Below are 13,274 nucleotides of genomic sequence, written 5' to 3'. Positions count from 1 at the left end.
CCCAGACTAGAATCTCCCCTACCATAAAAAGCCAACCTCTGAATATGAGTTATGAGGACTCGCTAGTGGGGCACTGCTGTTGGGCTCCCATCTGGCTTGCTTACCGTCTTCCCAAAGGCATCTAGCCGGCCACTGCGAGAACAGAACCCAGAACTCCTTATCTGCTACTGGAGTAACACCCCTCTCCCAGGAATGCAGAATGGATCTGGAGTTCTCAAAATATGCCCGCCACCCTGCGTGAGCTCCGCTTCCGAATAGCCTTTTTAACTGCCCTGACACCCTTCCAGGCAGCTGAAACTGACCACACCACCCACCCTCTCTGTCCAACCATTCAGAAGATGCTCCGGTGCCCTACCTTCCATTCATCCATCTTCCTGCCTTCCCCCAAAATGTTTGCTCTCAAGCCAGGTTTGCAGTGCTGTACAAAGGACAGGCAGTGGCAGCACTTCTCTGCAAACCTGACGCTCCCCACTCCGGGGTCCATAAACCCAGGGGCATGGGCACAAGCGCCGGCTTCATTCAAACGCTGCTTTAGCAGGAGCCGGGCAAAGCGAGAGGCTCCTGTGAACTCGGGGATTTGGAACGGCCAGCACAATCAATTCGGCAGGGAGCAAATCTAGCCTGGGGACAGTTCCCAGGGACTCCCGCCTGCTTCTCTTTGATACTCTGCTGTGAAAGCAAGTAGCATGTTCTCTTACTACACGTACACACACACACACACACACACACACGCCTGGAGAGCTCCTCCCCAGAAGCGGCTGCATGCCCAAAAGCTCCTTGTTGTGAAAGAAGATTTTCCAGGCAGGGAAGCATGTCTCATTATTAGATCCCTTTAGGCTCCCCAAACTTTGCAAGATGACCTTAGGAGAGCTGGCAGCCAGCAATCTCCCGCCCCGCTCCTTCCCAAACCTCATCCCCTGTCATGACAAGCGAGCAAGCAAGGATGGCGATTGTCACAGTCTGCCTGCGCTTGGCTGCAGGCAGCCTGCGGTATCTATTCTGGAGCACAGAGCTGGCACCCGCTGGGTGGGGATGTAACTACATCTTGTCATGACATCCAACAAGCAGAAACCCCGCGTTCAGCAGATAACAGCTCAAAATAATACCCAAGCCATAAATAGCCCCTGTGGTCTTAGCATCTGACCCTGTGGGCGGCCCAGGACAGGAGGTAAGGACTTTTTTCTTTCTTTCACTTTTTCTTTTTCAAACCTTCCTGGGCTTCAACTACCCACCCTGGAAGAATGGCAGATGAAGGTGATTGACTACATGGAATTGGCAGAAATGACTGGCAGAATCCGAGATCAGGGAGAAGAGTCAGTGAAAGAAGACTGGAAGAAATTTAAAGGCTATTTACAGAAATATTGTAAAATTAATGAATGTTAGAAGGATGTTGGAAAGAAACTAAGCGGTTTCCAGCTGTAATGCTTTAAGAGTTATGGGGGGGAAAGGGTTCTACAAATGGGTAAAAGTTTAATGGTAAGGATTTGCTGAACTAATAAATTGAACTGGAATACAAAGAAGGGTGGTATGAGGAGGTCCAGGGAAATAAGTGTAAGGAAGTTATGTTATGGAAAATTAATGTGTTTTTAACTATTTTTATTTTGTATGTTTCTTTTTATTTTTCACTTTTTTCTTGTTATACCTTAAAAACTCTTAATAAATATTTTCTTTAAAAAAACAACACCTTCCTGGACTTCAGAAAGGAACAGGCCCCTGGGGTGGTAAACCTGTGACTGAGCTGGGACACTTACGAACGCAGGTGAAGGCTCACATGACGGAACGTCTCTTGCATTGGGAAAAAAATTAGTCCTGGCACACAGTAAATTAGCATGTCAGGGAAAAGGGGTGGCCGGATCCTGCTCCCTAGGATGCTGGTTTTCTATCATGCAGGTGTGTGGGTGTGTGTAGAGGAAATCAGTCCTGTGAGCCTTTTCCTGTAACTTGAAGTGGTACAGCCCAGATATACATACAGTAGTTTGTAAGGTTGTGAGCCAAGTCACAGATGCACACCTCACTCCAGTCAACCTCAGGAATTGTGCCTCCCTCTTCAGGGAGAGGGGAGAGGTTCCACCACAAAGGTATTATATATGACACCCAAGCTCCTCTGTGTTCCCAAACCGCCACGTCTGCTTTTCCAAACATCATCCTTTGAGCATTCTCACACCAGTTTCACAACACGCCCCGCCTGAATACACAGTGTACCTTCTAGAACTAAAAGACTTGATGAAATGAGGAAGACAGTGTAAGGGAGGTTTTTTTAAAAAGACAGGGTGGGGTGACAAAATAGTGGCATTCTGCATCCTGGGAACTTGAATTCCCAGCTTCAAAGAGGAGCAAAACCTCGTAGGGAGCATCTATCGCAGAAAGAGGTTAATAGATTGGGAATTGAGAGTCTATTACTAGATGAAGACCAGGATTTGTGTTCTAAAGGCTTCTGGGTATTTACTGTGTATACCTAAGAGAAAGCAAGGGGGAGACAGGCTTAAAGCTGGTCGTCTCATTTTCAGTTTTGGGAGAGGTGTAGTACCCAGTGGGAACTAAGTTTCTGCAAACTTCTGAATGCCAAAATGCACTTCTACAATTGGAGGTGCACCTGAAAAGGTTTGCTTGGAATATACCGTATTTTTTGCTCTATAAGACTTTTTCCCTCCTAAAAAGTAAGGGGAAATGTGTGTGCGTATTATGGAGCGAATGCAGGCTGCGCAGCTATCCCAGAAGCCAGAACAGCAAGAGGGATTGCTGCTTTCACTGCCTAGCGATCCCTCTTGCTGTTCTGGCTTCTGAGATTCAGAATATTTTTTTCCTTGTTTTCCCCCTCCAAAAACTAGGTGCGTCTTGTAGTCTGGTGCGTCTTATAGAGCGAAAAATACAGTATGCAGGAGCAGGAACTACCCATCCTCAAAGGAGCTCACCCTCTTGTGTTCCCGTCCAAGTCACTGTTGTGAGCTTGCCTTCCGGATGAAAAGTGGAGTGTCCAGAGCAGTGACTCATACAGAGAGCTGCAACATATAGTTTACTCTGAATGCGAAAAACTGCTGCAGTTCTAGCACAAGAGATCTGATCTCTCCCTAAGCAGAGAAGCAGCAGCATCACTGCCCATCTCAACAGAGGCTGACTCAGAGGAATAAGGTCAGAGCAACAGATTGTGCTGAGATGCAGCGGCAGCCTCCTCAATGCAGAATTCATTCTCAAATAAATTTTTCACTGGGCACAATTCGGGAATTACTAGATGTGGGTGTGTGTCAAGAGAGCCAGAGCTCCTGGGAAGTACTGGGTGGAGCAAACCAGGATTCCTTGGTTCTGCCTTTAAATATGGAAAATATTTTGACATTTGACATCCTTCCGCAGGGCCTGCAAGATGGAGCTGTTCTGCCAGGCCTTTGGTCAGGGTTCAGTCTGATACATTTTCTCTTTGCATAAGTACAAGCATGAAAGAGGTTTCCCAGCCCGCTCACAGGTCCTTATAGTATCAGTGGAAACAGTTGGTCCTGGCGAGTATTAACTGCTTTCAATTTTAACCTGAGGATTGTCATTTGTCCAGTTTTAACTTTAACTTTAATTTATTTGAATTAATTTTGGGGTTCATTTTAATCAACTGATTGCTTGTTTTTATGCATATTGTATTATCTATATGATGTTAGCCGCTCTGAGTCCGACTCTGGCCAGGGAGGGTGGTGTACAAATAAAAAAAAATTATTATTATTATTATTATTATTATTATTATTATTATTATTATTGGAATCTACTGCTGAGAGGTACAGCCTAGCCTGGGAGCCAGACTCCCCTTGCCTTGGGAGATAACAAATATCTATCAGTGACTCTAGCACTACAAGGGTGAGATAAGGAAGAGAAGTCAAGACTCTTTGGCTCGATTATGCAAACCTTTCCAGGAGAAAATGAAACAGGGTCCATACAGGTTGTAGGGGTTAGAAGTCAAGTTCCCTATTAAGTTTATGGTTTTCCCAGTAGTGATGTATGGAAGTGAGAGCTGGACCATAAAGAAGGCTGATTGCCAAAGAATTGATGCTTTTGAATTAGGGTGCTGGAAGAGACTCTTGAGAGTCCCATGGACTGCAAGAAGATCAAACCTATCCATTCTGAAGGAAATCAGCCCTGAGTGCTCACTGGAAGGACAGATCCTGAAGCTGAGGCTCCAATACTTTGGCCACCTCATGAGAAGAGAAGACTCCCTGGAAAAGACCCTGATGTTGGGAAAGATGGAGGGCACAAGGAGAAGGGGATGACAGAGGACGAGATGGTTGGACAGTGTTCTCGAAGCTACCAGCATGAGTTTGACCAAACTGTGGGAGCCAGTAGAAGACAGGAGTGCCTGTCCATGGGGTCACAAAGAGTCAGACATGACTAAACGACTAAACAACAACAACTAGATAGTGCCATTTTCTTTCTCTCTCTCCTCTCTCCGCTGCCTGGCCAGAGCATCATGAGATTGAACATTTTAAAATGCCAGGGATGAAAATGAACCAGAATTGGCAGGCCGTTGGGGGGAGGGGGGATCAAGCATCAATGAAGAATAGTGGCAGGAAAGCCAGCTGCCAGCTGAAAGGCTCAGAAGAGGGGCAGGGAATGTGCGACAGTTCCTGGGAAAGGGGACGAGAGGGCGACAACAGGCCTGCAGGACAGGAGATCCAAGGCCCAGAGCAAAAGCTCCCAAAGCCATCCCCGCTAACCATGCCCCTGCTTCAGCACTCTGTGTGCAAAACCACAATCGGAAGAAGACGGGGGTTGTTCTTAGTAAGCAGGGCTTTTGGGGTCTCAGAGCTCATCAGCCACTAAGGCTGTGTACACAATTAACATCTTAAAATGCAGCTAGGTTGTTCTTTTTCTAAATCTGGATCCCAAATCGGGTTGCGGGGGGCTGCAATGCCTCAAATCACACTATTTCAATAGAACCAATGGGATATAAAAGGATTGTGGCTAATGTCCTGCAGAGACTGCTTCCCAAACAAGCTGTGGGAGAGCTCGGGTTGGAGAGGGAACAGGAGAGCGTAAACAGCCTAAGTTGGATCATGGAGGTTGTAACCGAGAATCTGCACGTGTTCTGAGTACAGCACAACATTTTGATTATTGGCTGTTTGGCACAGTCAGGCCATGACTAGGATTGAGCATAAAGGCACCTGTTTTGCTTTGGAAGCCAGGCACAAAATACTGCAGCTGAGGGATAAGGAGAGATAATTCACAAGAGGACCCACAGCCCAAATGTTTTGACTGGAGTCAGAGTCAAACTCAGAGACGTGCGGCTGCTACTATCCTCCCTTTTCAAAAGATTTGCCGCCGCTACCCTGCAAATACGTTATCCAGGATTTAGTAGGACTTTTTGCGGGTGTATGCCACAACTATGTCACTTGGTGCAATATTAGCGGTGGTTTTTATACTGGACCACCTACAAATTATTCTGCTTTATTGGTTGTTCCCTGATGCTTTCCTAATGTTCCTGCGTGTTTGCTGCCTGGAGCGGCAGTTGCACTGCAGTGCAACGGGGGGGGGGGGGGCAAAAGAAACCCGGATCATTAGTGGTATAGAAAGTTACAGGGTTTCCGCTGGATGTTACACAAGGTGCACTGATTTGGAAATAGAGCAGCATGTCCACCCTGAACCCTTTGCAGGCTCAAACAGTATTGAAAACAGAGGTGGGACGTGTTACTGCCCCATACCGCCAGAAGCACAGATCATCATGAACACACAATAAAAATGACATGTGGAGGGGCCCTCGAACGCTGAAACTCCAGACTGCCACCAGTTATCTACAGAGGGGGGCAGTAGTGTATCCTGTGACAGAGGGCCGAGAGGCTCTTGGGCTGTAACCCCAAACCCTGGGAAGGCAGGGGACAGGGAACCTGGTTAGCTCAGCTGGTTAAAGCCTGGTGCAGATAATGCCAAGGTTGCAGGTTCGATCCCCGTGTGGGGTAGCTACATATTCCTTCATTGCAGGGGGGTTGGACTAGATGATCCTTAGAACCCCTTCCAGCTCGACACTTCCATGATCCTAAGTAGGCTCTCCAAATGTTGCTGGACTGCAAAACTGGCCACTGGTCCACATCTGGAGCGCCACAAGTGCTTCAACCCAGGCTGAGACTAGATGAAGGAACCAGGGGGCGGCAAAACTGGGTCAAATGGATTTCAACAAATAACTAGCTACCCAGGAGACCCTTTCCTGCTCAGAAGGAAGCAATGCTACCTAGTGGGTAAAGCACCCCTCTGGTTTTTCCCCAAGGCAGTGTTCCCCAAGGCAGTCCTTTTACCCGACTGTGGAGGGAGGAGAAATCCCAAGAGAAAATGGAGACTCTCCCCCCCCCCCCGCCTCTGCAGAGGGATGGTGATTAAATGGTGAGGAGGGGTTACGACACGGCTTCTCCCTTTTCCAAAGCATCCCTGCTTACAAAGTCTGCTCCCCGTCTAGGAAAGCAACGGCGGGAGGCAAGAGGCGGGGGAAACGGAGTGAACGCAAGCTGGGAGAGGAGAACCGACTCCGGAGTGCAGAGGCTGGCGGTGTTTTTGCATTTCCAGGGAAGCGGTGCAGCTGAATGGACCAGAGTGCGCGCAGTGGGGGGGGGTAACTTATTCCGTAGCCCCCGCCGCCACCTACCTACCTCTAGAAGCCCCTCTCCCCCGCACTTCGGATCTCTCGCGCCGCAACCCGCCCCCCCCCCAGCCGCTTAATCCGGATCAGGGCAGGCGCCTCTCTTACCCCGTGCAGCTTCAGTGCGCGCTGCCCGCAGCGGCCGAATCCCCCGGCGCATCCCGCCAGCCAGCGGAGAGAGTGTGAGCCGGGCGCCCGCCTCCCTTCCCCGGCTGGGGAGGAGCGACGGAAGGGGACTCCCTCTTTCCCTCCCCCCAGCCCGGGGCCGGACAAGCCCTGCCGCCCCGAGAGCCGGCGGGCGACGGGGGGGGGAGAATGGATGGGGACCCCCGTCGCCCCAGCTAATCCTGCAGCGCTAGAAGGGGGCGCCCTCGGTAATTCCCCCCTTCTCAATCTCCTTCCCTCGGAATCGCCAGGTGATCTATTCGCGATCTCCTCTTCCAACTCCACTAGGCAGGAACTGCTTTGAACCAAGCTCTCAGCCCCGGGACCCTATCTGCAGCGCTATGGAAGACAGGAGTGTTTCTAAGAGAGTGCAGAGTGCACTTCCGACCGCCCCGGGCACGGGGCAGCTCTGATCAAATGGGGTTAATAAAATCCTAAAGAATATCATCATCACCAACCTTTATTACGGTCCAGAGACCCAACAAATCGTTACAAAGCAATACACAATTCATACAGCCTACCTCCGGGTTAAACAAGCATTTTGTTCAGAATAAAGGGCTCATTGGTTCTTGCAACCACCGATAAAAACTTTGCCACTGCTATGTTCTAGCGTTTGTCCGGTCTTCCAATAGGAACCTGACATAGTGAGCCTCTGATTTTCCCGGGAAAGGTACCAGCAAGGGTAATATCAGTTCAGCCCTGGCTTGCTCATATTTTGCATAGTGCAACAAAATATGTTTTATGGAATCGCTGTCTTGAGCACACAAGCAAAGTCTGTCCTGGTAGGGAACTCCTAAAGAATAAGTAGTATTTGTGCCGTGCAGAAAATACTCCGCAAGCAACTCTGCTCCTAGGACGCCCCCTCCAATACCCCAATCTCAGAAATATATAAGAAGCAGCCCAGGTGTTAGAAACTCATCTCAATATTATAGGTGGGGAACAGTGGCTTAAATAAGACAGTGTAATGTTTTGAGATCCTTATTTTCTCAGCTCATATTCTTTTCTGTCCATCTGTAATCAGCCCCAGAAGCTATTTTCAGTGCCAGTACTTTAGCATTGTAACATGGGCACAGTGGCATAGCGTGGGTTGTCAGCACCCAGGGCAAGGCAAGTAATTTGCGCCCCCTAACCCGTGGATTTGTGCCCCCTAACCCTAACCCCCAGATGTTGCGCCCGGTGCGGCCGGCCCCCCCTGCACCTCCCACACTACGCTACTGCATGGGCAGTAACCGGAGGTCACTGAGCACGTACAGAGCGTTTTCCCTTCACCAGTGCCAGTGAGATCAAGGCTATATGCATCTACAATAAGTATGTCTCATTCAACTTCTGAGCAGGCATGCATAGCAGGCAGTGACTGGAAACAAAGCGGTGTGCTTGCCCCAAAACCTTTGCAGGTGGCCAAGGATATTGAAAGCGGGATTGTGTGGAATTGCCCCCCCCCCCAGTACCATCACAAAGACAAATCATAATGAATACACAATAAGAAGGGAATCTGGAAAGACCCTTACATATGGTTCTCAGGTTATACCCTATCCATACAAGATATATTGTTAAATACAGTATAAATAATAAAAATGCATTCTCTAGGTTGGGACCCAGCAACCCTATTTAGAAAAGGTTCGCAGCCTTTGATGCTACTATGACTATCACCACTAGCAGTCAAGCACTTTTAGGTCCATTTTACAGATGCGGAACTGATCAGAACAGTAACATGCAAGATGGATGCTTCCAAGATTACGTAATCTTTACATGTGCACAGACTCGGGGGTACGAGAATGAAGTGTGCTTTCAGTTTCAACTTGTGGGGTGCTGGGGGAGGAAATGTGCCTCAGATATTAGAGTTGACAAGCAGCGTGGATTTGGAATTCCTAAAAGGACTGGCCCCACACAGATGAATTGCTTCCCTTCTCCTTGTGACTAGCTTGAGGAAAAGGAAAGACTGTGGAGATAAGAAAGAGTTTTTGGTTCCCGATTCCCCATCTGCAATCTGAAGAAGTATATGATCCATTAGCAGTCTACTACCTCCACTGTTGTCTGCATGTAAAAGTCCAGACTTATTTCACATAAGGGAGAGGGAGAGGGAGGGAGGGAGAGAGAGAGAGAGAGGGAGAGGGAGAGGGAGAGGGAGAGAGAGAAACTGGGCATCTTTCTTTTAGCAGGCAAACTGCTTAAGGTATTTGTGCTACAAGGAGAGACCTCACCTGGAGAGACCTCACCTGGTCAGACCTCACCTGGAGTACTGTGTCCAGTTCTGGGCACCACAGTTCAAGAAGGACACTGACAAACTGGAACGTGTCCAGAGGAGAGCAACCAAAATGGTCAAAGGCCTGGAAACGATGCCTTATGAGGAACGGCTAAGGGAGCTGGGCATGTTTAGCCTGGAGAAGAGGAGGTTAAGGGGTGATATGATAGCCATGTTCAAATATATAAAAGGATGTCATATAGAGGAGGGAGAAAGGTTGTTTTCTGCTGCTCCAGAGAAGCGGACCCGGAGCAATGGATCCAAACTACAAGAAAGAAGATTCCACCTAAACATTAGGAAGAACTTCCTGACAGTAAGAGCTGTTCGACAGTGGAATTTGCTGCCAAGGAGTGTGGTGGAGTCTCCTACTTTGGAGGTCTTTAAGCAGAGGCTTGACAACCATATTTCAGGCGTGCTCTGATGGTGTTTCCTGCTTGGCAGGGGGTTGGACTCGATGGCCCTTGTGGACTCTTCCAACTCTATGATTCTATGATTCTATGAGAGTTAAGTGGCTTGAGTTAGCAAATTACTTTAAAAAAAGGAAAAACAATTCAAACCCTAAAAGGGGGAGAGAGAGGGAGAGAGAGAACCCTTTCAGTGTAAACATTTTCACCTGAATATGATTGGCAGGTGGGCTTCAAAGGATCATTGCACAAGCACCAATCATTTCACTGGAACCAGCTGTTGGAGAATTACTGGAAAGAGGAGCAGTCAACAGATGCACAGCTGGGCAAGCCATGTGTGCTCTGCAACAGGTGCAACCAGAACAGGGTGACTGGAAGAAACCCAGCTCCTTACTGAATAAAAAGGTAAAGGTAAAGGTACCCCTGCCCGTACGGGCCAGTCGTGACTGACTCTAGGGTTGCATGCTCATCTCACTCAAGAGGCCGGGAGCCGGCGCCGTCCAAAGACACTTCCGGGTCACGTGGCCAGCATGACGAAGCTGCACTGGTGAGCCAGCACCCGTGCCGCACACGGAAACGCGGTACCTATTTATCTACTTGCACTTAGGGGTGCTTTCGAACTGCTAGGTGGGCAGGAGCTGGGACCGAACGACGGGAGCTCACCCCGCCGCGGGGATTCGAACCGCCAACCTTACGATCAGCAAGTCCTAGGCACTGAGGTTTTACCCACAGCACCACCCACGTCCCTTACTGAATATACACCCCAAAAAGTGTGGCAGGGAGATGGAGGAGGAGAGGGCAGCCACAATCTTTGGTGTCAGAAGACGGCACATTGCGCACCAGAGAGAGGGAGGGAGAGATCCCCACCCCCCACCCCACTTTCTGTGAAATGTTGGGAGGATGTTTGCAGTCCTTGGGACAAGATACGTTTGTGACATGTGGCACTGTAGCAACAATCTCGTGAGTTATCTTCCATGCACCTAGGAGAGACACTTAATACGCATGGAACAGCTAATCCACACCACATCGGATCTGCATAAGCACAGCAGGCTCCTCCCCCTTCGCTGATATCTCATTACCGGGGATTTCACAAACATCCAAAGCTCCCAAAGGATTTCTTATCCCAAGTGAAGGCTGGGTGAGTGGGGGCCATAGAGCCACACTTTCCCAAACTGAGCGACTTCCCCGCTCCCTGCTGCCAAAACCTTTTAGCAGCATAAGCATTCTGTGTGTGGAAATTAAACAGGCGAAACTTATCCTGTCCCTTATGATAGATGCCAGGAAGAGATTAACCTGGAGAATTTCTACCTTCTAAACAGCTGTTAAAGGCGCTGAAGCCCTGCCAGGAATAAAAATATCAATGAAAGTAATTTCACTCCACAGGTGACCGGTGTGCAAGGCGGACAATGGGAGCCAATGGGCAGATCCATCCTCTCTCTTGGTACCTTGGAGTGTCTAAAACAGTGGTTCTTAAACTTGGGTCCCCAGTTGTTGTTGAACTAGAGCTCCCATCATCCCCAGTTTGAGAAAAAGGTAAAGGTAAAGGGACCCCTGACCATTAGGTCCAGTCGTGGCCGACTCTGGGGTTGCAGCGCTCATCTCGCTTTATCGGCCAAGGGAGCCAGCGTACAGCTTCCGGGTCATGTGGCCAGCATGACTAAGCTGCTTCTGGCGAACCAGAGCAGTGCATGGAAACGGCGTTTACCTTCCCGCCAGAGTGGTACCTATTTATCTACTTGCACTTTGACGTGCTTTCGAACTGCTAGGTTGGCAGGAGCAGGGACCGAGCAACGGGAGCTCACCCGTCGCGGGGATTTGAACTGCCGACCTTCTGATCGGCAAGTCCTGGGCTCTGTGGCTTAACCCACAGTGCCACCCGTGTCCCTCCAGTTTGAGAAACACAGGTCTAAAAACATGGGTCTAAAACATGCACAAGGAACCTGTTGGACTCCAACTCCCATCAGCCCCAGTCAGCGCCCAGGGGTGATGGAAGCTGTAGTTCAACAAACATCTGGAGGGCCACAGCTTACCCATCCATGAGCTGACTTGCACGAATATTTTTTATTTAAGGCCTGCAGATTACCTAATTACCAGTTGCATGTAAAGAGGAAACATTCTATGATATGTGGTGGGAATGCAAAAAGGTGAGATGTTTCTGGGAGATGATATATAATGCGTTGAAAAAAATATTGAAATATACATTTACAAAGAAACCAGAAGCATTTCTATTGGGAATAGTGGGAAGTGATATAAATAGAAAAGAATGTAAAAAAAATGTATATGCAGTAACAGCAGCTAGAATATTATTAGCACGGAAATGGAAGCAAGAATTGCCGACTGAAGAATGGAGAATGAAGTTGATGGACTATGCAGAATTAGATAAATTAACAGGAAGGATCCGAAACCGACGGGACCAGAGATTTACCGAAGACTGGAGTAAATTTATGATATATATGAAAAGTATTTGTGATGAACAAACGACATTTGTAGGTTTGCAAGAAGTTCTGTGAGGAGTATTGCTAGAAATATTGTAAAATCGGAGAAGGGAAGATGATAGGTTAAGAGAGGTAAAGACAACATGAAATTAAGTAATGCATAAAAAGTGATTAAGACGGAAGATCATCGGAGGTGCTGATGGAAGTCCAAAAAGAATGTATTTGTTATAATATGTGGGGTATGTTTTATAATTTGTATGCTAAAATTAATAAAAAATGTATTTTTTTAAAAAAACAACCAGTTGCATGTAGATATCTATTGCCAGTTGCCCTGGGAGTAGAGAGCATCCTCTGGCGTCTGCCAAGAGCCAAAGGAACAAGGACTGCTGTGGCAGTTAAGGAGCTATATCTGAGGATAAAGACCACAGCTTAGTGGTAGAGCACCTGCTTTGCATTCTGAAGGTCTCAGGTCCATACCCCAGCATCTCCAGATAAGGACTCCATCCTAAAGCCCCAGAAAACTGCTGTCAGTCAGTGTAGAAAATACTGAGCGAGAGGGACCAATGGTCTAACTCTGCATAAAGCAGTTTCCTCTATTCCTACCCAAGCAAGAAGACCAGCAAGGAAAGACCAGAAGAGCTGCAAATGAGTATAAAGGCAAGTTTGTTCTAGTCTTGCCATTTTTTACTTTGTAAGCTTGAAGGCAGGGCTTCTCTGTCTGTCTGTCTGTCTGTCTGTGCACTATTTTGGGAGACAGTATCTGGTATGAAAAGCAGGGTAAAAATATAAATAAATCTCAGGACTGGGCACTTGATCAGTCAGGAAAGATCAACTGGTCCAATAATGGTCAAGAATTTAAAGTACTGTTCTTGTTCGAATAAATGTTAATGCTTAATCACCAACAGGCACTTGTAATAACTTGTAACATTTTGTTGCAATTTTTTAAAACTTAAACAGCATTAAGGTAAGGGTTTGTTTTTTAAGAAAATAAAAATGTGAGCAATGTGATTGACCTTCTCCTTGTCTTTCATCCCGGAACACTAGTTTCACATTAAAGAAAACAAAACAAAGCAAAATAAAAGAAATTATCATTTCAACACAGCCTTCAAGACGTTACGCAACGTAACAGCGGGCCAATTCTGCAAACATCATGTATTCAAAGAATATTGATAACACTGGGCTGGTCAACTGAGCAGCGTGCCAACCCTAATAAATCAGCCCTTGCTCATGCCAGCATCTGTTTCATCTTAAAAGTCAGGAGTTGAATCCAGGAAATGTTCTTCCCAAGAAGAGTGAATTATCGACAGAACATAGCGGAGGCATTGTTGTAGCCCCTCTTCCATGCATACTATTTACACACATACTGGGGGTTCCCAAAGACCACTGCTCCATTAACTCAAGGGTGGTGGTGTTGATGTTGTTGTTGTTGT

At 47.7% G+C, this 13,274-nt stretch overlaps 1 protein-coding gene across 10 annotated transcripts in view; it reads right to left on the bottom strand.

Moving 5' to 3' along the window:
• The window catches only part of ZNF385A (zinc finger protein 385A), a 210,672-nt gene that overhangs the window by 63,464 nt on the left and 133,934 nt on the right, over nt 1–13,274 (bottom strand). Inside the window, exon 1 of one of the 10 annotated variants that reach the window (XM_082212632.1) lies at nt 356–674. The exons of the other annotated variants lie outside the window; for them this stretch is intronic. Coding sequence (XP_082068758.1) covers nt 356–484 — 129 coding nt within the window. The 5' untranslated portion in view covers nt 485–674. Of the gene's footprint in view, nt 1–355; nt 675–13,274 lie in introns of those variants that run through there. 10 annotated transcript variants of the gene reach the window in all.

Source organism: Podarcis vaucheri, assembly GCF_965113315.1.
Source record: "Podarcis vaucheri genome assembly, chromosome: 2".
Taxonomy (NCBI): domain Eukaryota; kingdom Metazoa; phylum Chordata; class Lepidosauria; order Squamata; family Lacertidae; genus Podarcis; species Podarcis vaucheri.
This window is presented reverse-complemented; position numbering and strand designations above follow the sequence as displayed.